The sequence below is a fragment of the Hyla sarda genome, chromosome 1 (assembly GCF_029499605.1).
Source record: "Hyla sarda isolate aHylSar1 chromosome 1, aHylSar1.hap1, whole genome shotgun sequence".
In the NCBI taxonomy this organism is placed as follows: Eukaryota; Metazoa; Chordata; class Amphibia; order Anura; family Hylidae; genus Hyla; species Hyla sarda.
In genome coordinates this window covers 616,693,341-616,718,364 of record NC_079189.1, presented here as the reverse complement: position 1 = coordinate 616,718,364, position 25,024 = coordinate 616,693,341, and the positions used below count along the sequence as shown (strand labels likewise).

Genomic DNA, 25,024 nt, shown 5'->3' with positions numbered 1-25,024 from the left:
TGGTATTATGTGATATCAGAGGAGAGAACTACAACTCCCAGCATGTCCAGACTGTTATTATGTGATATCAGGAGGAGAGAACTACAACTCCCAGCATGTCCAGACTGTTATTATGTGATATCAGAGAAGTGAACTACAACTCCCAGCATTTCCAGACTGTTATATGTGATATCAGAGGAGAGAACTACAACTCCCAGCATGTCCAGACTGTTATTATGTGATATCAGGGGAGAGAACTACAACTCCCAGCATGTCCAGACTGTTATTATGTGATATCAGAGAAGAGAACTACAACTCCCAGCATGTCCAGGCTGTTATGTGATATCAGAGGAGAGAACTACAACTCCCAGCATGTCCAGACTGTTATTATGTGATATCAGAGGAGAGAACTACAACTCCCAGCATGTCCAGACTGTTATTATGTGATATCAGAGGAGAACTACAACTCCCAGCATGTCCAGACTGTTATTATGTGATATCAGAGAGAACTACAACTCCCAGCTTGTCCAGACTGTTATGTGATATCAGAGGAGAGAACTACAACTCCCAGCATGTCCAGACTGTTATTATGTTATATCAGAGGAGAGAACTACAACTCCCAGCATGTCCAGACTGTTATTATGTGATATCAGAGGAGAGAACTACAACTCCCAGCATGTCCAGACTGTTATGTGATATCAGAGGAGAGAACTACAACTCCCAGCATGTCCAGACTGTTATTATGTGATATCAGAGGAGAGAACTACAACTCCCAGCATGTCCAGACTGTTATTATGTGATATCAGAGGAGAGAACTACAACTCCCAGCATGTCCAGACTGTTATTATGTGATATCAGAGAACTACAACTCCCAGCATGTCCAGACTGTTATTATGTGATATCAGAGGAGAGAACTACAACTCCCAGCATGTCCAGACTGTTATTATGTGATATCAGAGGAGAGAACTACAACTCCCAGCATGTCCAGACTGTTATTATGTGATATCAGAGGAGAGAACTACAACTCCCAGCATGTCCAGACTGTTATTATGTGATATCAGAGGAGAGAACTACAACTCCCAGCATGTCCAGACTGTTATTATGTGATATCAGAGGAGAGAACTACAACTCCCAGCATGTCCAGACTGTTATGTGATATCAGAGGAGAGAACTACAACTCCCAGCATGTCTAGACTGTTATTATGTGATATCAGGGGAGAGAACTACAACTCCCAGCATGTCCAGACTGTTATTATATGATATCAGAGGAGAGAACTACAACTCCCAGCATGTCCAGACTGTTATTATGTGATATCAGAGGAGAGAACTACAGCTCCCAGCATGTCCAGACTGTTATTATGTGATATCAGAGGAGAGAACTACAACTCCCAGCATGTCCAGACTGTTATTATGTGATATCAGAGGAGAGAACTACAACTCCCAGCATGTCCAGACTGTTATGTGATATCAGAGGAGAGAACTACAACTCCCAGCATGTCCAGACTGTTATTATGTGATATCAGAGAGAACTACAACTCCCAGCATGTCCAGACTGTTATTATGTGATATCAGAGGAGAGAGCTACAACTCCCAGCATGTCCAGACTGTTATTATGTGATATCAGAGGAGAGAACTACAACTCCCAGCATGTCCAGACTGTTATTATGTGATATCAGAGAGAACTACAACTCCCAGCATGTCCAGACTGTTATTATGTGATATCAGAGGAGAGAACTACAACTCCCAGCATGTCCAGACTGTTATTATGTGATATCAGAGAATATTATAGAAATGGTGAAACTGAGCTCCACTACTAGCCCCGCCTTCTTATATCACATGACCATAATCACAGGTCCTTCATCCATCACTACTCCTCCATCTCTGAGCACCGCCCCCTTATGTCACATGATCATCATCACAGGTCCTTCATCAACCACTTTCTCTCCACCTCTGAGCCCCGCCCCCTCACGTGACATCCTCACAGGTCCTTCATCCACCACTTTCTCTCCATCGTGATCCCCGTCCCTATATGACGTCACCACAGGTCCTTCATCCACCCCCGTCCTCTCTCCCGCTGCCCCCAGGATGTCCCCGGACAGGACTGATGTGACTACAGGACTATTACACATCACCCTGGAGATCATCCGCCTGCTGACCGGAGAGGTGACTCCTCTAGATTTCTATCATCTTTATTGGATTATAGGGAAGAGAAGACATGGTAGGAAGGATCAGCCCCAATATGGGCAGTTACCATGGCAACCAATGGGCCAATAGGAATGTTATAGGAAGGATCCGCCCCAATATGGGCAGTTACCATGGGAACCAATGGGCCAATAGGAATGTTATAGGAAGGATCAGCCCCAATATGGGCAGTTACCATGGGAACCAATAGGAATGGTATAGGAAGGATCAGCCCCAATATGGGCAGTTACCATGGCAACCAATAGGAATGTTATAGGAAGGATCAGCCCCAATATGGGCAGTTACCATGGGAACCAATGGGCCAATAGGAATGTTATAGGAAGGATCCGCCCCAATATGGGAAGTTACCATGGCAACCAATGGGCCAATAGGAATGTTATAGGAAGGATCAGCCCCAATATGGGCAGTTACCATGGGAACCAATGGGCCAATAGGAATGTTATAGGAGCAATATAGGAGGATTCTTTACTGTAAGAGCAGTGAGACTATGGGGTTCTCCTCCAGAAGAAGGTGTCATGGGGAAATACAAGAGATCAGGAGGGGCCCGATGACTTTCTTCAGTGTAATAATATCACAGGTTATAGTCATAGATTCTGGAGATGGTCGGTGATCCCGGGATTTATACTGATCACCAGATTTGTGTCTCTCTCCATACACAGGATTATACCATAGTGAGGAAGACATCGGGGGAGTCCGGAGGATGGAGCAGGGGCCCGAACCCCATCGCAGACCCTCCACCTCACTCCATGATACATGAGAGGAATAACAAGAAGATCCTAGAACTCATCAACAAGATGATGGAGCTGCTGATTAGAGAGGTGACCCTGCTGGGCATTATACAGTAATGGAGGGGTCTGGTGATGATTAGAGGTGACACTGCTGGGACATTATACAGTAATGGAGGGGTCTGGTGATGATTAGAGAGGTGACACTGCTGGGACATTATACAGTAATGGAGGGGTCTGGTGATGATTAGAGAGGTGACACTGCTGGGACATTATACAGTAATGGAGGGGTCTGGTGATGACTGGAGAGGTGACACTGCTGGGACATTATACAGTAATGGAGGGGTCTGGTGATGACTGGAGAGGTGACACTGCTGGGACATTATACAGTAATGGAGGGGTCTGGTGATGACTGGAGAGGTGACACTGCTGGGACATTATACAGTAATGGAGGGGTCTGGTGATGACTGGAGAGGTGACCCTGCTGGACATTATACAGTAATGGAGGAGTCTGGTGGTGACTGGAGAGGTGACACTGCTGGGACTTTACACAGTAATGGAGGGGTCTGGTGATGACTGGAGAGGTGACACTGCTGGACATTATACAGTAATGGAGGGGTCTGGTGATGATTAGAGAGGTGACCCTGCTGGACATTATACAGTAATGGAGGGGTCTGGTGGTGACTGGAGAGGTGACCCTGCTGGGACTTTACACAGTAATGGAGGGGTCTGGTGATGATTAGAGAGGTGACCCTGCTGGACATTATACAGTAATGGAGGGGTCTGGTGATGACTGGAGAGGTGACACTGCTGGGACATTATACAGTAATGGAGGGGTCTGGGGATGACTGGAGAGGTGACACTGCTGGGACATTATACAGTAATGGAGGGGTCTGGTGATGACTGGAGAGGTGACCCTGCTGGACATTATACAGTAATGGAGGAGTCTGGTGATGATTAGAGAGGTGACACTGCTGGGACATTATACAGTAACGGAGGCGTCTGGGGATGATTAGAGAGGTGACACTGCTGGGACATTATACAGTAACGGAGGGGTCTGGTGATGACTGGAGAGGTGACACTGCTGGGACATTATACAGTAATGGAGGGGTCTGGTGATGATTAGAGAGGTGACACTGCTGGGACATTATACAGTAACGGAGGGGTCTGGGGATGACTGGAGAGGTGACACTGCTGGGACATTATACAGTAATGGAGGGGTCTGATGATGACTGGAGAGGTGACACTGCTGGACATTGTACAGTAATGGAGGGGTCTGGTGATGACTGGAGAGGTGACACTGCTGGGACATTATACGGTAATGGAGGGGTCTGGTGATGACTGGAGAGATGACACTACTGGGACATTATACAGTAATGGATGGGTCTGGTGATGATTAGAGAGGTGACACTGCTGGGACATCATGTAGTAATGGAGGGGTCTGGTGATGACTGGAGAGGTGACACTGCTGGGACATTATATAGTAATGGAGGGGTCTGGTGATGATTGGAGAGGTGACACTGCTGGGACATTATACAGTAATGGAGGGGTCTGGTGATGATTGGAGAGGTGACACTGCTGGGACATTATACAGTAATGGAGGGGTCTGGTGATGACTGGAGTGGTGACACTGCTGGACATTGTACAGTAATGGAGGGGTCTGGTGATGACTGGAGAGGTGACACTGCTGGGATATTATATAGTAATGGAGGGGTCTGGTGATGATTAGAGAGGTGACACTGCTGGGACATAATATAGTAATGGAGGGGTCTGGTGATGACTGGAGAGGTGACACTGCTGGGACATTATACAGTAATGGAGGGGTCTGGTGATGACTGGAGAGGTGACACTGCTGGGACATTATACAGTAATGGAGGGGTCTGGTGATGATTAGAGAGGTGACACTGCTGGACATTATACAGTAATGGAGGGGTCTGGTGATGACTGGAGAGGTGACCCTGCTGGGACATTATACAGTAATGGAGGGGTCTGGTGATGACTGGAGAGGTGACACTGCTGGGACATTGTACAGTAATGGAGGGGTCTGGTGATGACTGGAGAGGTGACAGTGCTGGGACATTATACAGTAATGGAGGGGTCTGGTGATGATTAGAGAGGTGACACTGCTGGACATTATACAGTAATGGAGGGGTCTGGTGATGACTGGAGAGGTGACACTGCTGGACATTGTACAGTAATGGAGGGGTCTGGTGATGACTGGAGAGATGACACTGCTGGGACATTATACAGTAATAGATGGGTCTGGTGATGACTGGAGAGGTGACACTGCTGGGACATTATACAGTAATGGAGGGGTCTGGTGATGATTAGAGAGGTGACACTGCTGGGACATTATACAATAATGGAGGTGTCTGGTGATGATTAGAGAGGTGACACTGCAGGGACATTATACAGTAATGGAGTGGTCTGGTGATGACTGGAGAGGTGACACTGCTGGGACATTATACAGTAATGGAGGGGTCTGGTGATGATTGGAGAGGTGACACTGCTGGGACATTATACAGTAATGGAGGGTCTGGTGATGATTAGAGAGGTGACACTGCTGGGACATTATACAGTAATGGAGGGGTCTGATGATGACTGGAGAGGTGACACTGCTGGGACATTATACAGTAATGGAGGGGTCTGGTGATGATTAGAGAGGTGACACTGCTGGGACATTATACAGTAATGGAGGGGTCTGGTGATGACTGGAGAGGTGATACTGCTGGGGCATTATACAGTAATGGAGGAGTCTGATGATTAGAGAGGTGACACTGCTGGGACATTATACAGTAATGGAGGGGTCTGGTGATGACTGGAGAGGTGACACTGCTGGAACATTATACAGTAATGGAGGGGTCTGGTGATGACTGGAGAGGTGACACTGCTGGGACATTATACAGTAATGGAGGGGTCTGGTGATGATTAGAGAGGTGACACTGCTGGGACATTATACAGTAATGGAGGGGTCTGGTGATTACTGGAGAGGTGACACTGCTGGGACATTATACAGTAATGGAGGGGTCTGGTGATGATTAGAGAGGTGACACTGCTGGGACATTATACAGTAATGGAGGGGTCTGGGGATGACTGGAGAGGTGACACTGCTGGGACATTATACAGTAATGGAGGGGTCTGGGGATGACTGGAGAGGTGACACTGCTGGGACATTATACAGTAATGGAGTGGTCTGGTGGTGATTAGAGAGGTGACACTGCTGGGACATTATACAGTAATGGAGGGGTCTGGTGATGACTGGAGAGGTGACACTGCTGGACATTGTACAGTAATGGAGGGGTCTGGTGACGACTGACTGGAGAGGTGACACTGCTGGGACATTATATAGTAATGGAGGGGTCTGGTGATGATTAGAGAGGTGACACTACTGGACATTATACAGTAATGGAGGGGTCTGGTGATGATTAGAGAGGTGACACTGCTGGGACATTATACAGTAATGGAGGGGTCTGGTGATTACTGGAGAGGTGACACTGCTGGGACATTATACAGTAATGGAGGGGTCTGGTGATGACTGGAGAGGTGACACTGCTGGACATTGTACAGTAATGGAGGGGTCTGGTGACGACTGACTGGAGAGGTGACACTGCTGGGACATTATATAGTAATGGAGGGGTCTGGTGATGATTAGAGAGGTTACACTACTGGACATTATACAGTAATGGAGGGGTCTGGTGATGATTAGAGAGGTGACACTGCTGGGACATTATACAGTAATGGAGGGGTCTGGTGATGACTGGAGAGGTGACACTGCTGGGACATTATACAGTAATGGAGGGGTCTGGTGATGACTGGAGAGGTGACACTGCTGGGACATTATACAGTAATGGAGGGGTCTGGTGATGATTAGAGAGGTGACACTGCTGGGACATTATATAGTAATGGAGGAGTCTGGTGATGACTGGAGAGGTGACACTGCTGGGACATTATACAGTAATGGAGGGGTCTGGTGATGATTAGAGAGGTGACACTGCTGGGACATTATATAGTAATGGAGGAGTCTGGTGATGACTGGAGAGGTGACACTGCTGGACATTATACAGTAATGGAGGGGTCTGGTGATGACTGGAGAGGTGACACTGCTGGGACATTATACAGTAATGGAGGGGTCTGGTGATGACTGGAGAGGTGACACTGCTGGGACATTATACAGTAATGGAAGGGTCTGGTGATGACTGGAGAGGTGACACTGCTGGGACATTATACAGTAATGGAGGGGTCTGGTGATGACTGGAGAGGTGACACTGCTGGGACATTATACAGTAATGGAGGGGTCTGGTGATGACTGGAGAGGTGACACTACTGGACAATAAACAGTAATGGAGGGGTCTGGTTATGATTAGAGAGGTGACACTGCTGGTACATTATATAGTAATGGAGGGGTCTGGTGATGACTGGAGAGGTGACCCTGCTGGGACATTATACAGTAATGGAGGGGTCTGGTGCTGATTAGAGAGGTGACACTGCTGGAACATTATATAGTAATGGAGGGGTCTGGTGATGACTGGAGAGGTGACACTGCTGGGACATTATACAGTAATGGAGGGGTCTGTTGATGATTAGAGAGGTGACACTGCTGGGACATTATACAGTAATGGAGGGGTCTGATGATGACTGGAGAGGTGACACTGCTGGGACATTATACAGTAATGGAGGGGTCTGGTGATGACTGGAGAGGTGACACTGCTGGGACATTATACAGTAATGGAGGGGTCTGGTGATGACTGGAGAGGTGACACTGCTGGGACATTATACAGTAATGGAGGGGTCTGGTGATGACTGGAGAGGTGACACTGCTGGTACATTATACAGTAATGGAGGGGTCTGGTGATGACTGGAGAGGTGACACTGCTGGGACATTATACAGTAATGGAGGGGTCTGGTGATGACTGGAGAGGTGACACTGCTGGGACATTATACAGTAATGGAGGGGTCTGGTGATGACTGGAGAGGTGACACTGCTGGGACATTATACAGTAATGGAGGGGTCTGGTGATGATTAGAGAGGTGACACTGCTGGGACATTATACAGTAATGGAGGGGTCTGGTGATGATTAGAGAGGTGACACTGCTGGGACATTATACAGTAATGGAGGGGTCTGGTGATGACTGGAGAGGTGACACTGCTGGGACATTATACAGTAATGGAGGGGTCTGGTGATGACTGGAGAGGTGACACTGCTGGGACATTATACAGTAATTGAGGGGTCTGGTGATGACTGGAGAGGTGACACTGCTGGGACATTATACAGTAATGGAGGGGTCTGATGATGATTGGAGAGGTGACACTGCTGGGACATTATACAGTAATGGAGGGGTCTGGTGATTACTGGAGAGGTGACACTGCTGGGACATTATACAGTAATGGAGGGGTCTGGTGATGACTGGAAAGGTGACACTGCTGGACATTGTACAGTAATGGAGGGGTCTGGTGATGACTGACTGGAGAGGTGACACTGCTGGGACATTATACAGTAATGGAGGGGTCTGATGACTGGAGAGGTGACACTGCTGGGACATTATACAGTAATGGAGGGGTCTGGTGATGATTAGAGAGGTGACACTGCTGGGACATTATACAATAATGGAGGGGTTTGGTGATGATTAAAGGTGACTCTGCTGGGACATTATACAGTAATTGAGGGGTCTGGTGATGACTGGAGAGGTGACACTGCTGGGACATTATACAGTAATGGAGGGGTCTGATGATGATTGGAGAGGTGACACTGCTGGGACATTATACAGTAATGGAGGGGTCTGGTGATGATTAGAGAGGTGACACTGCTGGGACATTATACAGTAATGGAGGGGTCTGGTGATGACTGGAGAGGTGACACTGCTGGGACATTATATAGTAATGGAGGGGTCTGGTGATGATTAGAGAGGTGACACTGCTGGACATTATATAGTAATGGAGGGGTCTGGTGATGACTGGAGAGGTGACACTGCTGGGACATTATACAATAATGGAGGGGTTTGGTGATGATTAAAGGTGACACTGCTGGGACATTATACAGTAATGGAGGGGTCTGGTGATGACTGGAGAGGTGACACTGCTGGGACATTATACAGTAATGGAGGGGTCTGGTGATGACTGGAGAGGTGACACTGCTGGGACATTATACAGTAATGGAGGGGTCTGGGGAAGATTAGAGAGGTGACACTGCTGGGACATTATACAGTAATGGAGGGGTCTGGGGATGACTGGAGAGGTGACACTGCTGGGACATTATACAGTAATGGAGGGGTCTGGTGATGATTAGAGAAGTGACACTGCTGGACATTATATAGTAATGGAGGAGTCTGGTGATGATTAGAGAGGTGACACTGCTGGGACATTATACAGTAATGGAGGGGTCTGGTGATGACTGGAGAGGTGACACTGCTGGGACATTATACAGTAATGGAGGGGTCTGGTGATGACTGGAGAGATGACACTGCTGGGAGATTATTCAGTAATGGAGGGGTCTGATGATGACTGGAGAGGTGACACTGCTGGGACATTATACAGTAATTGAGGGGTCTGGTGATGACTGGAGAGGTGACACTGCTGGGACATTATACAGTAATGGAGGGGTCTGGTGATGACTGGAGAGGTGACACTGCTGGGACATTATACAGTAATGGAGGGGTCTGGTGATGATTAGAGAGGTGACACTGCTGGGACATTATACAGTAATGGAGGGGTCTGATGATGACTGGAGAGGTGACACTGCTGGGACATTATACAGTAATGAAGGGGTCTGGTGATGATTAGAGAGGTGACACTGCTGGGACATTATACAATAATGGAGGGGTCTGGTGATGACTGGAGAGGTGACACTGCTGGACATTATACAGTAATGGAGGGGTCTGGTGATGACTAGAGAGGTGACACTGCTGGGACATTATACAGTAATGGAGGGGTCTGGTGATGACTGGAGAGGTGACACTGCTGGGACATTATACAGTAATGGAGGGGTCTGGGGAAGATTAGAGAGGTGACACTGCTGGGACATTATACAGTAATGGAGGGGTCTGGGGATGACTGGAGAGGTGACACTGCTGGGACATTATACAGTAATGGAGGGGTCTGGTGATGATTAGAGAGGTGACACTGCTGGAACATTATACAGCAATGGAGGGGTCTGATGATGATTAGAGAGGTTACACTGCTGGGACATTATACAGTAATGGAGGTGTCTGGTGATGACTGGAGAGGTGACACTGCTGGGACATTATACAGTAATGGAGGGGTCTGGTTCTGATTAGAGAGGTGACACTGCTGGGACATTATGCAGTAATGGAGGGGTCTGGTGATTAGAGAGGTGACACTGCTGGACAATTATGCAGTAATGGAGGGGTCTGGTGATGACTGGAGAGGTGACACTGCTGGGACATTATACAGTAATGGAGGGGTCTGGTGATGATTAGAGAGGTGACACTGCTGGGACATTATACAGTAATGGAGGGGTCTGGTGATGATTAGAGAGGTGACACTGCTGGACAATTATACAGTAATGGAGGGGTCTGGTGATGACTGGAGAGGTGACACTGCTGGGACATTATACAGTAATGGAGGGGTCTGGTGATGACTGGAGAGATGACACTGCTGGGAGATTATTCAGTAATGGAGGGGTCTGATGATGACTGGAGAGGTGACACTGCTGGGACATTATACAGTAATTGAGGGGTCTGGTGATGACTGGAGAGGTGACACTGCTGGGACATTATACAGTAATGGAGGGGTCTGGTGATGACTGGAGAGGTGACACTGCTGGGACATTATACAGTAATGGAGGGATCTGGTGATGACTGGAGAGGTGACACTGCTGGGACATTATACAGTAATGGAGGGGTCTGGTGATGATTAGAGAGGTGACACTGCTGGGACATTATACAGTAATGGAGGGGTCTGATGATGACTGGAGAGGTGACACTGCTGGGACATTATACAGTAATGAAGGGGTCTGGTGATGATTAGAGAGGTGACACTGCTGGGACATTATACAATAATGGAGGGGTCTGGTGATGACTGGAGAGGTGACACTGCTGGACATTATACAGTAATGGAGGGGTCTGGTGATGACTGGAGAGGTGACACTGCTGGGACATTATACAGTAATGGAGGGGTCTGGTGATGACTGGAGAGGTGACACTGCTGGGACATTATACAGTAATGGAGGGGTCTGGTGATGACTGGAGAGGTGACACTGCTGGGACATTATACAGTAATGGAGGGGTCTGGGGAAGATTAGAGAGGTGACACTGCTGGGACATTATACAGTAATGGAGGGGTCTGGGGATGACTGGAGAGGTGACACTGCTGGGACATTATACAGTAATGGAGGGGTCTGGTGATGATTAGAGAGGTGACACTGCTGGACATTATATAGTAATGGAGGAGTCTGATGATTAGAGAGGTGACACTGCTGGAACATTATACAGCAATGGAGGGGTCTGGTGATGATTAGAGAGGTGACACTGCTGGGACATTATACAGTAATGGAGGTGTCTGGTGATGACTGGAGAGGTGACACTGCTGGGACATTATACAGTAATGGAGGGGTATGGTTATGATTAGAGAGGTGACACTGCTGGGACATTATACAGTAATGGAGGGGTCTGGTTCTGATTAGAGAGGTGACACTGCTGGGACATTATGCAGTAATGGAGGGGTCTGGTGATTAGAGAGGTGACACTGCTGGACAATTATGCAGTAATGGAGGGGTCTGGTGATGACTGGAGAGGTGACACTGCTGGGACATTATACAGTAATGGAGGGGTCTGGTGATGACTGGAGAGGTGACACTGCTGGGACATTATACAGTAATGGAGGGGTCTGGTGATGATTAGAGAGGTGACACTGCTGGGACATTATACAGTAATGGAGGGGTCTGGTGATGATTAGAGAGGTGACACTGCTGGACAATTATACAGTAATGGAGGGGTCTGGTGATGACTGGAGAGGGGACACTGCTGGGACATTATACAGTAATGGAGGGGTCTGGTGATGACTGGAGAGGTGACACTGCTGGGACATTATATAGTAATGGAGGGGTCTGGTGATGACTGGAGAGGTGACACTGCTGGGACATTATACAGTAATGGAGGGGTCTGGTGATGACTGGAGAGGGGACACTGCTGGGACATTATACAGTAATGGAGGGTCTGGTGATGATTAGAGAGGTGACACTGCTGGGACATTATACAGTAATGGAGGGGTCTGGTGATGACTGGAGAGGTGACACTGCTGGGTCATTATATAGTAATGGAGGGGTCTGGTGATGATTAGAGAGGTGACACTGCTGGGACATTATACAGTAATGGAGGGGTCTGGTGATGATTAGAGAGGTGACACTGCAGGGACATTATACAGTAATGGAGGGGTCTAGTTTTGAGGGGTGACACTGCTGGGACATTATACAGTAATGGAGGGGTCTAGTTTTGAGGGGTGACACTGCTGGGACATTATACAGTAATGGAGGGGTCTGGTGATGATTAGAGAGGTGACACTGCTGGGACATTATACAGTAATGGAGGGGTCTGGTGATGACTGGAGAGGTGATACTGCTGGGACATTATACAGTAATGGAGGGGTCTGGTGATGATTAGAGAGGTGACACTGCTGGGACATTATACAGTAATGGAGGGGTCTGGGGATGACTGGAGAGGTGACCCTGCGGGGACATTATACAGTAATGGAGGGGTCTGGTGATGACTGGAGAGGTGACACTGCTGGGACATTATACAGTAATGGAGGGGTCTAGTTTTGAGGGGTGACACTGCTGGGACATTATACAGCAATGGAGGGGTCTGTTGGTGACTTTAGAGGTGACACTGCTGGGACATTATACAGTAACGGAGGGGTCTGGTGATGAGAGGTGACACTGCCTGGACATTATACAGTAATGGAGGGGTCTGGGGATGATTAGAGAGGTGACACTGCTGGGACATTATACAGTAATGGAGGGGTCTGGTGATGACGGTATCATTGTGTGTCAGGTTCCTATAAGGTGTCAGGATGTGGCGGTCTATTTCTCCATGGAGGAGTGGGAGTATGTGGAAGGACACAAGGATCTGTACCAGGACATTATGGAGGACCCCCGGCCCCTCACATCACCAGGTAAGTGTCACTCATTATTCCTTTATACTAGAAACCTCTCACTTAATGACATAAATCTCTCTATTCATCCAATGTTCATAGTAAATATCATAAAACCTTCACCAACCTGATGTTCCTGCAGAATAAATGTCCCAGTGTTCCCTGCTGCTCCGGAATGATGTGTAATCTGCTCGTCCCACAGGAGACAACATGGCTTTAACCTATTAATGACCATTAAAAAAATGTTTCCTTGTTGGGCTCCAGTTCTTATGCCACAAAATACTATTTTATGGTGTTCTTGTAGGTGCAATTACCTCATCTATTTTTTTTTTTTTTTTTTTAAATCGGATATTTTTTATTAAGTTTTTTTAAACACAGTTTAACAATAACATACAGTCCCCAACAACCCCCCCCCCACACACACATAGAACCATTCCGTCTCAGCCCCACCCCATCAATGTCCCACTACCCTCAGCGTACATAAGTCAGAAACCATAAACCAGCTTCAGCAAATCCCCACCAAATACATGTTTGAGTAAAAAAGAACAAATTAAAAAGAAAGAAAAAAGGGGAAAGGAAAAGGATAGAAACACTCAGACCCCCGAAGTCATGGAAATTAGCGTTCGCAGTCACATTCCACTAAATCCCCCACACAGCCATCCTCATACACGTCAGGGAGGGAGACGCAGCATATCAGGGCACTCCAACATTAGCTCTCTTGTCAGCCCTTCCATTCAGAACCACATATTAGAGGACCCATCCCAAGCTAAGATACTTCTGCAGGGGGATCAAAGCTTTGCACCCAGGGACTCCAGACACCATGAAACTTCCTCTCCACTTTGCGCTTAGTATAGTTCCCCTTTTCAAGTTTCACTATTTGAGCTACTCTTGCAATGAGATCAGCCACACCCGGAGGAGAGGATCTGATCCAAAACTGTGCAATCAACTTCCTGGCTTGATACAAGATTCTCAGGATCCCAACCTCCGCCAGGGAGGGCTCCCGACCACAACCTATAAGTCCAAGTAGGCATTCCTTGGGAGTTCTATTAATGGTCACCCCATACACTGTTCTAATGAGCTGCAGCACCTCAGTCCAATAAGTCATCAAACAAGGGCACGTCCACATCATGTGTACCAGGTGTGCCTCTAGCTCACCACATCGCGGACAGGCCGAGTCAGACTGAACCCCTATCATATGAAGAAATGAGGGAGTCTTATATACCCTGTGAATAAAGAACAGTTGAGACAGCCTATTAGATTCCGATAGACACAAAGAAGGGGTAAGTGCCAGCACAGTACTCCATTCCTCATCAGTCAGGATCCCAAGGTCCCTCTCCCACTTAGACCGAACCGTCAAAGGGAAACCCTCATGATGGAAGCCAAGTAGTTCCCCATAAAGCCAAGAAATTACACCACCAGAATCACGTTTAGTCACAGTAGATTCCAGAACCCTATTAGACTGCACCCGTAATTCCCTCACCCGATTCTGCGATTCATAGGCATGGCGAATCTGTAAATAACGGTAAAATGAGGAACGCGGTAGGGCAAACTCCTCCCGTATGTCTTCAAATGACCGAACAACCCCCTGAGCAGCTAACTGACCCAACTCACAAAGTCCCCTCCTCTCCCAGAACTCGGCATCAGCATAGGATTTAAAGACCGGTAAGCCAGGGTTATGCCACTGCGGAGTAAATTTAAAATAATTGGTAATACCCAAGAGTTTTCTCGCGTGGCCCCAGAGCTTACACAGTAGGAGAGGAGTCAGGAGGTCTGGTAAGGGCCCCAATCTCCAAAATGTGCAACGGTATCCTACCACCATGTTTGACCATAAACAATCGACCAGTAGGTCCCAATGTGGAGCGCGCTGCCCATCCCCTCACCTGATGCAACTGCGACGCGAGATAATATAACCATGGATTCGGTAATGCAAGCCCCCCTGAAGCTTTACCCCGCTGTAATGTTTCCAATTTAATCCTAGCGGTCCCACCCCCCCCAAACCAGTAACCTGAATAGTCTCTGAATTCTCTGAAAGTGAGCCATCTCTATCCACACCGGGGAATTCTGCAATATGTATAACAGTGGCGGCATAAGAACCATTTTGACTAGATTAGTAAGTCCAACTACCGATAGTGGGAGCTTACACCATACGGACACTTTTTGGGAGCTCTTATCTAGAATGGGGAGTAGATTACGAGGAACAAAATCATGTAAGGAGGGAGTAATGTGAATACCTAAATATTTAAAGCTAGAGACTACTTGTATCTTAAAAATAGTTATCTGAGGCACCTCTGGTAAAGGGTCCAGAGGCAACAGGACCGACTTGTCCCAGTTAATGAGTAAACCTGAATAAGACCCAAATTCTGTAATGAGGGACATCACCGGGGCTAGTGAGTGAGCTGTGTCTCCCAAAAAACAACTTGTCGTCAGCATATAGAGCCACCCTTTCTTCCACAGTCCCATACCAAAACCCCCTTACATCAGGTGACATCCTTAGAATGTTAGCCAGAGGTTCAATAGCTATGGCAAAGAGCAGGGACGACAGGGGACACCCCTGTCGCGTACCTCTCTGCAGGTCAAAGGTCGAGGAGGTCCTGCCATTAATTCTGAGACGGGCAGCTGGGCACCGGTAGAGAAGCTTAACGTAAGAAAGGAATCTGTCACCAAACCCCATGGCCCTCATCACACTCCACAAGTAGTTCCATTCGACACTGTCAAATGCCTTGGCAGCGTCCAACGAAAAAACCGATCGGGCCCCCGCACCATCCGGGGACATCTGTAAATTGAGATACACCCTCCTAATGTTATCAACTGTGGACTTGCCGGGCATAAATCCAGTCTGATCCCCATGGATCAGTGAAAGTATGACCCCAGCCAGCCTGTTAGCGAGTACCCGAGCCAGCAGCTTCACATCTGTACACAAAAGTGAGATCGGCCTATATGAACCCGCACAAAGAGGGTCCTTTCCAGGCTTAGGAATAAGTACAATGATGGCTTCCATCATGGAGCGAGGCAACAAACCCTCTGAAACCGCTGACTCAACCACCCGCAACAGCTGCGGCAGTAAAACACCTGAGAATTTTTTATACACCTCACAAGGGAGACCATCCGGGCCCGGGGCTTTTTCATTATTTGCATCTTTCAATGCCTGTTCCAGTTCCTCTAGAGAGATGGGAGAGTCCAGCTCTCCCCTCTGCTCTTGAGTAAGGCAAGGCAATCTAGCACTGCGGACATATTCCCCCAGCGCCCCCTTGGAACAGGAGACCCTAGTCGAATACGCATCCTTATAAAAAGCCAACATTATCTCCATAATCTCATTATCATCAGTGACCTTGCAACCCTGTTCATCCCTCAAACAGCTAATAAATGAAATCCCCTGCTGCGCTCTAGCAACCGAGGCCAGCAATTTACCAGTACTTTCACCACATTCAAAATATCTCTGCTTAACAAAAAAGCGTTTATACTCAGCAGCTTCCTCCAAGTACACTTTATAATCTCCTTGTGCCTGCAACCAAACCTCCTCCGTCATCTGGGAGGGAGCCGAGACATACGCATGCTCAGCTTCCACCACAAACAATCTCAGCTTCTCCCCCTTCTCCCTTGTGAACGATTTATGTGTACTTATATCACGTATAAAAAGCCCACGGAAGTAAGCTTTAAGGGAATCCCACACCGTAGAGACTGAGGCCGAACCCATATTCAAGGCAAGATATTCCCGAATCTCGGCACAGACAGTGTCAGCAGTAGTCAGTACCTGCAACCAGAACGGATTCAGTCTCCACAGGGGGCGCACCCCTCCCGCCCCGCCCGTGAAATACAGGTGAAGCCTGATAGGGGAGTGATCTGAAAGGCCTCTAGCCAAATATTCTACCTTCCTGATCATTCTAGCCATTTCCCCATCCCCAATAGCCAAGTCTATCCTAGAGAGGGTCCTATGCGTGGCCGAATAGCAGGAGTATTGCAGAACTGAAGGATTGCGACAGCGCCACAAGTCAAAAAGATCTACTTCAGATATTATATTAGCAAGGCCAGTCGGCCTAGAGCGAGGGGGGGGGGTTGAGATCCCCAAAACCTATCCACCGAGGCATCTAAGACCTGATTAAAATCACCATAGATAAGTGCGGGGGCCACTGGGAAACCTGAGACTATAGAGAGAACACGGTGCACAATAGTACTACTATAAGGGGGAGGGATATATAACCCCACTAATATAATCATGCGGCGAGACACCTCACCCAACAAACAAACATATCTACCCTCCGGGTCAATGCTAGAGGAGAGGACACGAAACGGGATAGATTTATGGACCAATATACTAACTCCTCTAGCATGAGAAGAAAAGGTAGAATGGAACGAATGACCAACCCAGGCTCTATGAAGAACCTCAGTGGTGGTTCCTGTCAGATGGGTCTCAGTAAGACACAGTATCGCTGGCTGAAAATGCCTCACCGCATTAAGAACAGCATAACGTTTAGATACATCCCCCAACCCTCTAACATTCCACACTATAAAATTAAAGGTAGCCATCCTAAAGGAGTAAATAGGCAGACAGTAGCCCCAGAGTCACCAAGCACACTCACGGGGCCCAGGAACAACCACACAGGGAACAGGAGCACATTCAGAAGGAGCAGTCGTAGAGAGCAGAAAGCAGCGGAGGGAGAGACGGAAAACACACCCAACAAACAGGTAAAAACAAACCAACATCCAAATTCAACACCCCAACATAACCACACCAGTCACCGCGGCACACGGCATCCAGGAGCGCAAGCATACCCACACCAGACATCCACACAGTTGAAACATACCCAGGGAAGAAACCAGGATGAGAGGATGAAGGTGAGCACATATTGCAACCAGTCAGACAGCAGGCCAAACATACCCAAGCATGCAGTAGTGGAGCTTCTCCTTCTATGTTTCCAATACTGGACATATCCCTTCTGAACATTGGTCAGCAGATCCCAACCCAGAGGACCTCCACCCACCCCCAGAAAATGAAACATAACATCTCCAAATTATACAAAAAATAATGCAGACCCGCCCCCCCACCCCCCACCACAAAAGTAACAGTATCAGGTGCCCCCACTCAGGAAAGTTCAGGTATAAGAACTGAGACAAGTCATAATAGCAAAGCACTAAGAGCACATATCCGACAGGGCAGTACAAAGTCAATCCGGATCAGGTTCCGGTGAGCCCCTGCGGGCAATTGAGCTTCATGTGAGTCCAACCAACGGACCGCAACATCCACTCCCTCAAAGAAATGGGTAGTCCCCAAAGCAACCACCCTCAGCCTGGCAGGGTAGAGCATAGAGTATGGTAAATCCAGGGTGCGCAGTCTTTTCTTCACATCCATAAAGGAGGCGCGTTTCTTCTGCACCTCGGCTGAGAAATCTGGAAAAAAGGAAATAACATGGTTGTCCACAGTCACTGGTTGCTTTTCTCTGGCCAGTTTAAGAATTAAGTCTCTGTCACGGTAATGTAAAAGTTTCACTAGCATAGATCTGGGCGGACCGCCAGGAGGGAACGGCCTCATAGGGACCCTGTGAGCTCTCTCCACAGCAAAGAGAGGGGACAGATTATCAGCACCAAACACTTCCTTTAACCAGGTTTCCATGTACTCTGTTGGTGTACGGCCCTCACACTTCTCAGGCAGTCCTATTATCCGCACATTATTACGGCGCATACGATTTTCCAAATCATCTGCTTTAACTTTGAGAAAATCAATGTCCTGACTGTGTCTAGTAGAGTCTCGAACTATAGGCACCACAGTATCCTCCACATCGCTAATCCGACTCTCTACAGCAGAGGTGCGCGCCGTCACTTTCTGCAAATCATGACTCAGTAAAGAAATAGCAGACTGTACTGTGCCCACCTGAACGGGTAGCTGAGATAATGTAGTGTTACATCGTTGTATTTCTGCAAATACTGCGGCCAAAGTAGGTTCAGTGGCAGGGACGTCCGGGGCACCAGATATAGCAGGAGGAGTATTAGGCAATGATACATGTGATTCCACAACAGAAGCTTGCAGGAATGTGTCATAGTCCTCCAGAGGGTCCAGGGGGGTCCCTATATCTACCATAGGAAGAGGGGCTCCCACACAGACCGGAGAATCGGGGGACGACCGTCGTAGTGCAAACTTCTCCAACTTAGCCGCTACTTCCTGCTGAAAGGTTAATGTATTCCTAGACGATGAATGCCCGCTGGTTCCCTGCTGTGAGGGACCAGCCCCCTCCTTGTTTCTCCGGCCCATAGCAAAATGCAGTCAATGAAACAGTGAAAACCCACAGAGTGGTACCCCTCAGGTCACCAACTGCGCACCAGCCAGGTACTCAGTTCACAGTGTTATATGTATGAAATGTCCCAGCAGATGTAGGGTGAGGGGGGGAGGGCACACACGTACCAGGAGCAGGGGTACAGGAGGGGCAGCAGGAGAGAGAGTACAGCCAGTACCTCCAAATACTTGTAAAGAGTCCAGTCCCAGATGTAATAGGGTGGTCAGAGTAGGGACCCCTATTGCAGAGCAGCAGTCCAGCGGGGCAGCTCCCAGCGATATAGGGGCAGGCCCACCGCACCAGAGGGAGCCTCAACTCCCAGGGATGTTTCCCAGGTGCCCCCCGAGGAGGACAGTCTATTTCACAGCCCCGCAGCCCAGCTGGGCCTATCAGGTACCTTAAGCAGGGACTCCGGCAAGAGACCCCGCAATTCCGGCAGCAGCGCGGCCTCTCCGTCACCGGACGTCGCCACCCGCACTCCAGCAGCGAGGACCCGAACAGCAGGCAGACGGAGGACACACCGGGCCCTCAGGGACTACAAAGGATGGCAGACGCTTCTCCACAGCACCGGAGCGCCACTCACCACCCGCCGCGATCCGGACCGGAAGTCGAGGAAGGCCCCGTAGTTCGGTGGACCCGATCGCCCACTTCAGCCGCCACAGTCCAGACCGGGCACCAGGATCCCCCGATGCGAGAGCCCGGAACAGGTAAGTGGATCTTCAGCTCCCTCAGGAGCGCAGCAGCCAGCAGTTCCGGGCAGGAGGATACGGGAGGCCGCAGGCTTTGCGGCCTAGCACACTTCCGGCTCCAGCACCTCACACAAACTCCACCAAATCTCCCGATGGAGCCACCGCAGGGGTCCCTATGGTGGTGGAAGATGCCCAGTGAGGGACAGGAGCAAAGTCAGTGCAGGATGGCAGGAGCTCCACTCTCACACGTCCGATCAGGCCGCCATGCAGACCACGCCCCTACCTCCTCTATTTTAAGCAGTTTAAGCTCGGTGGCTCCGATCTGACCGGAACTATTACATCTGCTCCGGCTCTTTATAAGGAGTTGTCTTCTCTTGCTACCACCAAGTGTTCCAGGGGCTCCGTCTGGTCCCTATAGGGGTTCACGTACTCCTGATGTCTCACAGTCACCTTCTATGGCTGCTACACAGGGCCTGCCACAGAGAGTAGGGAGATCCTTCTTCCAGGTTGGGTTCCTCCACCGGCCTCTGACTCTAACGTAAGTCCCTTGGCATCATGTGAAAATACTTGGACAATTCTATAACCGTAACGTTCCTAAGACGCCATAGAGGATAAGGCACAAGGCTCTGCTGGTTGTCTCTTCAAGGATATTTGTCTAGGCAGAGAACAACATCTGAGCGGAGAAGACGATAGAGGCGGAGACCATCACAACCAATCTTTGTCTACACCAAACTGTAAACACCAAATCAGCCTTTTCTCGTTGAGGACATTAACCCCTCCCCGACATGTGGCGGACATGATCTGTCAAGGATCGCTTCCTCTACACGTTCAGTGGTGGGACCCAGCTGTCAATCACAGCCAGGATCCTGACGCTGCTGCTGAGGCCAAGATCGCACCAGTCTTGACAGCATTAACTAAATAGATGCCGTGATTGGTACTGATCACTGCAATGCGATCTTGCGATCCGGTTGGTTGCCATAGCAGGAGGCCAGATTATCGCCCCCTGTCTGCCAAATACAGCAGCCTGTAAGGTCCAGCCATAGGGTAGGGTCACACGTAGCACATCCGTATTCCTGACCGATGGGACCCCTCCACAATATCTTGCCCCTGCTCTCCCCAGGGATGGAGCATCACATCCCCTCCATAGATATATATATATAATATAATGTTCCAAAGGATGTTATAAATGTAGCTGGTTTTAATGTTTAAAAAATAATAATGATCTCAATTTATTTTTATCCCTAACAGAAATCACCAGTAAGAATTCTGAGGGAAACGTCATATTATTGAGCTACAAAACAGAAGATGAAGACACCGCACAGGACTCCACAGGAGGAAATCTTATTCACCATTATACAGATCCATCACGTGATCCCAGGACAGATCCGTCACATGATCCCAGTACAGATCCGTCACATGATCCCAGTACAGATCCATCACATGATCCCAGTACAGATCCATCACATGATCCCAGTACAGATCCATCGCATGATCCCAGTACAGATCCATCGCATGATCCCAGGACAGATCCATCGCATGATCCCAGTACAGATCCATCGCATGATCCCAGTACAGATCCATCGCATGCTCCCAGTACAGATCCATCACATGATCCCAGTACAGATCCATCGCATGATCCCAGTACAGATCCATCGCATGATCCCAGGACAGATCTATCACATGATCCCAGTACAGATCCATCACATGACCCCTCTAATCATGAGGAACCTTCTACTGACCGATCACAGATTGTTACCACAAGGACAGATCAGAAACGGGGTAAAGAGTTTCAATGTGGTAAAAGTGGAAAACACTTTACAAAAAACTCAGATCTTTTTACGCACAGAAAAAAATGCATAGTGGAGAAGCCGTTCTCCTGTTCAGAATGTGGAAAACGCTTTACCTATAAATCAAAGTTTTATACACATCAGAGAACCCACACAGGGGAGAAGCCTTTCTCCTGTTCAGAATGTGGTAAATGTTTTGCACAAAAATCAGTTCTTTTTACACATCAGAGAATTCACACAGGAGAGAAGCCATTTTCCTGTTCAGAATGTGGGGAAGATTTTCCAAAAAAATCAAATCTTGACATACATCAGAGAATCCACACAGGGGAGAAGCCATTTTCCTGTTCAGAATGTGGGGAAGGTTTTACACGCAAATCAAGTCTTTTCACACATCAGAGAATTCACACAGGGGAGAAGCCATTCTCCTGTTCAGAATGTGGGAAATGTTTTACAAAAAAATCAAATCTTGACATACATCAGAGAATCCACACAGGTGAGAAGCCATTTTCCTGTTCAGAATGTGGGAAAGGTTTTGCACGCAAATCAAATCTTTTCACACATCAGAGAATTCACACAGGGGAGAAGCCATATTCATGTTCAGAATGTGGGAAATTCTTTACAGATATATCGAATCTTGTTTCACATAGAAAAAGTCACATAGGAGAAAAACCGTACTTCTGTTCAGAATGTGGAAAGCGCTTTACATATAAATCAGCTCTTCATAGGCATCAGAAAATTCATACAGAGTGGAAGCCGTATTCATGTTCAGACTGTGGAAAATGTTTTATGGGTAAATCATATCTTGTTAAACATCAGACAATTCACACGAGAGAGAAGTCTTTTTCATGATGAGAATGTGAGAAATGTTTCCATAGGTAAATCGTTTCTTATTAAACGTCACAGAATTCACACAGGAAAAAAGTAGGTGTGTTTTTTTTTTCCCCCATGGATAACCCCTTAAATGGGCACTCTTATTAAAACTAAGTTCCTATTGCACTCCTTATGGTAAATAAAAAATCTTTCTCATGTACTTTGTTTAAAAAAAGCTGCCACTAGGTGTCTCCTTACTTGTCCAGAGCACATTTCCCCCATCTCTTGCACAGACTTTGGACTCCTGCTGGCCTGGCCGAAGTCCAAAATCAGGAAATGCTGATGGGTGTGTGTGCGGCCTTAGCCAATCATAGCTCATCTCACACTGAAACTCTTATTATAAAAATACAAAACTTATCCAATACAAAAACAAACAAAAAACAAGCTTAACCAGCTATAACAAAACAAAAAACAAAACAAAAAACAAAACCCTGCTTTACCGGCCAGCACAGCTTTACAAAAAATAAAATAAATGAATATGCCCACTTACCTAACCAAACTATCTAAACAACACACTGACACGCATACCGAAAATGAACATAAAAATAGCACAACTTGTCTTATCAAAATATAACCATAAAATTTAGCACTACCCGGCTGCAACCCAAAACCATCCATACTCGGGAAACACACAAGAAAACAAAAACAGAAAACATAACAAGCACACCACTGAAAAAAAACACTAGACCAAATAAATTCAAATAAACCACGTATCAACACAACAACTGGTCCCACTGCCATAACTACTATAATGCTAATAATAGGAAACAATGTATATACAAAATCACATGAATATAAACAAATAAAATACAATTCTCCCTAATTCTATCCCTCCATTAAAACTGACCCTGCTCTCACCCTATCTCTATCCCTATAACACTGTCCCTAGCCAAAACAAGGGTACTCTACCCAAATAGTCTAGTGCCTAGGGCACATCAAAACAAAACCCTCTCCATAGGAGAGAAGCCCTACTGGTACCAAGACTGCCATACTCCAAAGACCTGATCTTCCCGAGGTCACCGGTGATGTTCCTACAGACCTCCACCTTGGAGAGAACTTTCTGTTGGGTCGACATTAAGCACCGTGTATTCCACGTGTAGTACCTAACCACTAAGCTGACTAAGAATAAAGTGCCCTGATCACGGCCACACAGGATCCTAAATGCCCCATAACCCAACTCCGGATAGGCAAGGCCGGCAAGATGACTCCAGCCAATGGAAGCGGCCACCCGGTTGTAGACCCCTATATTAAAGGGACAGTGAAGCAGGAAGTGGTCCATGCTTTCCAACGTGTCCCCGCACTCTTCTCTGGCACATCCCCGGTCATCAGAGTTCCTGTACTTCAGTTTGTCCCTTACACATAGCTTCCCCTGAAAGCAGCGAAGTCCCAAAACTTCTGAGGGATCCTTTTCATGTTTAAAAGGTACAACCCCACCCTCAGATTCCAACCCTGGTCAGTCCCTGAGCGCCAGAGACCTCTGTGCGTCAACAGAACCCGTTTGTCAAGAATCTGCCTTGACTGGGTCCTGATCTCCCGCACTCCCAGACCCCACCAACGTATCGCCTTCAGAGTCGGGGTAGCATAAGCCGGAAGATATCCATGGGGTGTACGGACGCCCTCCTGTCTCCCATTCCTGGAAGAAAGGCCAAAACCACTGCCTGCAGGAGAGTACCCACGGAGAAGCCCTCTCTAACCAGAGGTTTGCGATGTTGGCTTTCAAGAAGATGTTCGTAAAGAACACCACTGGGTTTACCATAGATAAACCCCCTAGTCTCCTCGTGCGGTACGTAACGATTCTCCAATTCTCAATCCAGCTGGGATCTTTACCCTTTGACAGAAGAATCAGGTCCGACCTCCTCATTGACTTTGGTAGAGTGCTCGAGGAGAGACACTCATTGAATACCTCAGTCAAGAGGGGAGCTAAAGACTCCTTAAAGGTCCTGTACCACTCAGATGTTAAAGGGGTACTCCGCCCCTAGACATCTTATCCCATATCCAAAGGATAGGGGGTAGGATGTCAGATCGCCGCGGTCCCGCTGCTGGGGACCCCTGGGATCCCCGCTGCGGCACCGCGCTATCATTACAGCACAGCGAGTTCGCGCTGCACGTAATGATGGGCAGTACAGGAGCCGGAGCATAGTTACGTCACGGCTCCGCCCCTCATGACGCCACAGCCCGCCCCTTTCAATACAAGTCTATGGGAGGGGGCGTGGCGGTCGTCACGTCCCCTACCATAGACTTGCATTAAGGGGACGGGCCATTACGTCACGCTGCTCCGTCGCCCGTCATTACGCACAGAGCGAACTCGCTCTGTGCTGTAATGATAGCGTGGTGCCGCAGCGGGGATCCCAGGGGTCCCCAGCAGCGGGACCACGGCGATCTGACATCTAATCCCCTATCC

The 25,024-nt window shown here is 48.1% G+C and overlaps 2 protein-coding genes across 4 annotated transcripts in view; both read left to right on the top strand.

Annotated features, from left to right (window-relative positions):
* Window positions 1-25,024, top strand: part of LOC130299320 (oocyte zinc finger protein XlCOF6-like) — a 65,649-nt gene that overhangs the window by 5,257 nt on the left and 35,368 nt on the right. The window lies entirely within an intron of this gene.
* On the top strand, window positions 1,929-22,725 carry LOC130299363 (zinc finger protein 436-like). 3 transcript variants are annotated; one of them, XM_056551441.1, is made up of 4 exons: window positions 1,929-2,142; window positions 2,841-2,999; window positions 12,912-13,032; window positions 21,215-22,720. In XM_056551441.1, exons 1-4 carry the CDS (start codon window positions 2,065-2,067, stop codon window positions 22,600-22,602), a joined length of 1,746 nt encoding a protein of 581 aa, XP_056407416.1. In that variant the 5' UTR covers window positions 1,929-2,064; the 3' UTR covers window positions 22,603-22,720. The 3 variants fall into 3 exon arrangements, with proteins under 3 accessions (XP_056407416.1, XP_056407415.1, XP_056407417.1); XM_056551440.1 differs by lacking the exon at window positions 1,929-2,142 and adding an exon at window positions 2,436-2,758 and having other exon boundaries at window positions 21,215-22,725; XM_056551442.1 differs by lacking the exon at window positions 1,929-2,142 and adding an exon at window positions 2,437-2,743 and having other exon boundaries at window positions 21,215-22,725.

What these genes read in the sequence shown, in the direction of transcription:
- LOC130299363 (XM_056551440.1), top strand. Translation starts at nt 2,669, where the DNA reads ATGGGGTTCTCCTCCAGAAGAAGGTGTCATGGGGAAATACAAGAGATC. An exon ending in TGGAGCTGCTGATTAGAGAG is followed by an intron (nt 3,000 to 12,911) that starts GTGACCCTGCTG and finishes ATTGTGTGTCAG; the next exon opens with GTTCCTATAAGGTGTCAGGA. An exon ending in CCGGCCCCTCACATCACCAG is followed by an intron (nt 13,033 to 21,214) that starts GTAAGTGTCACT and finishes TATCCCTAACAG; the next exon opens with AAATCACCAGTAAGAATTCT.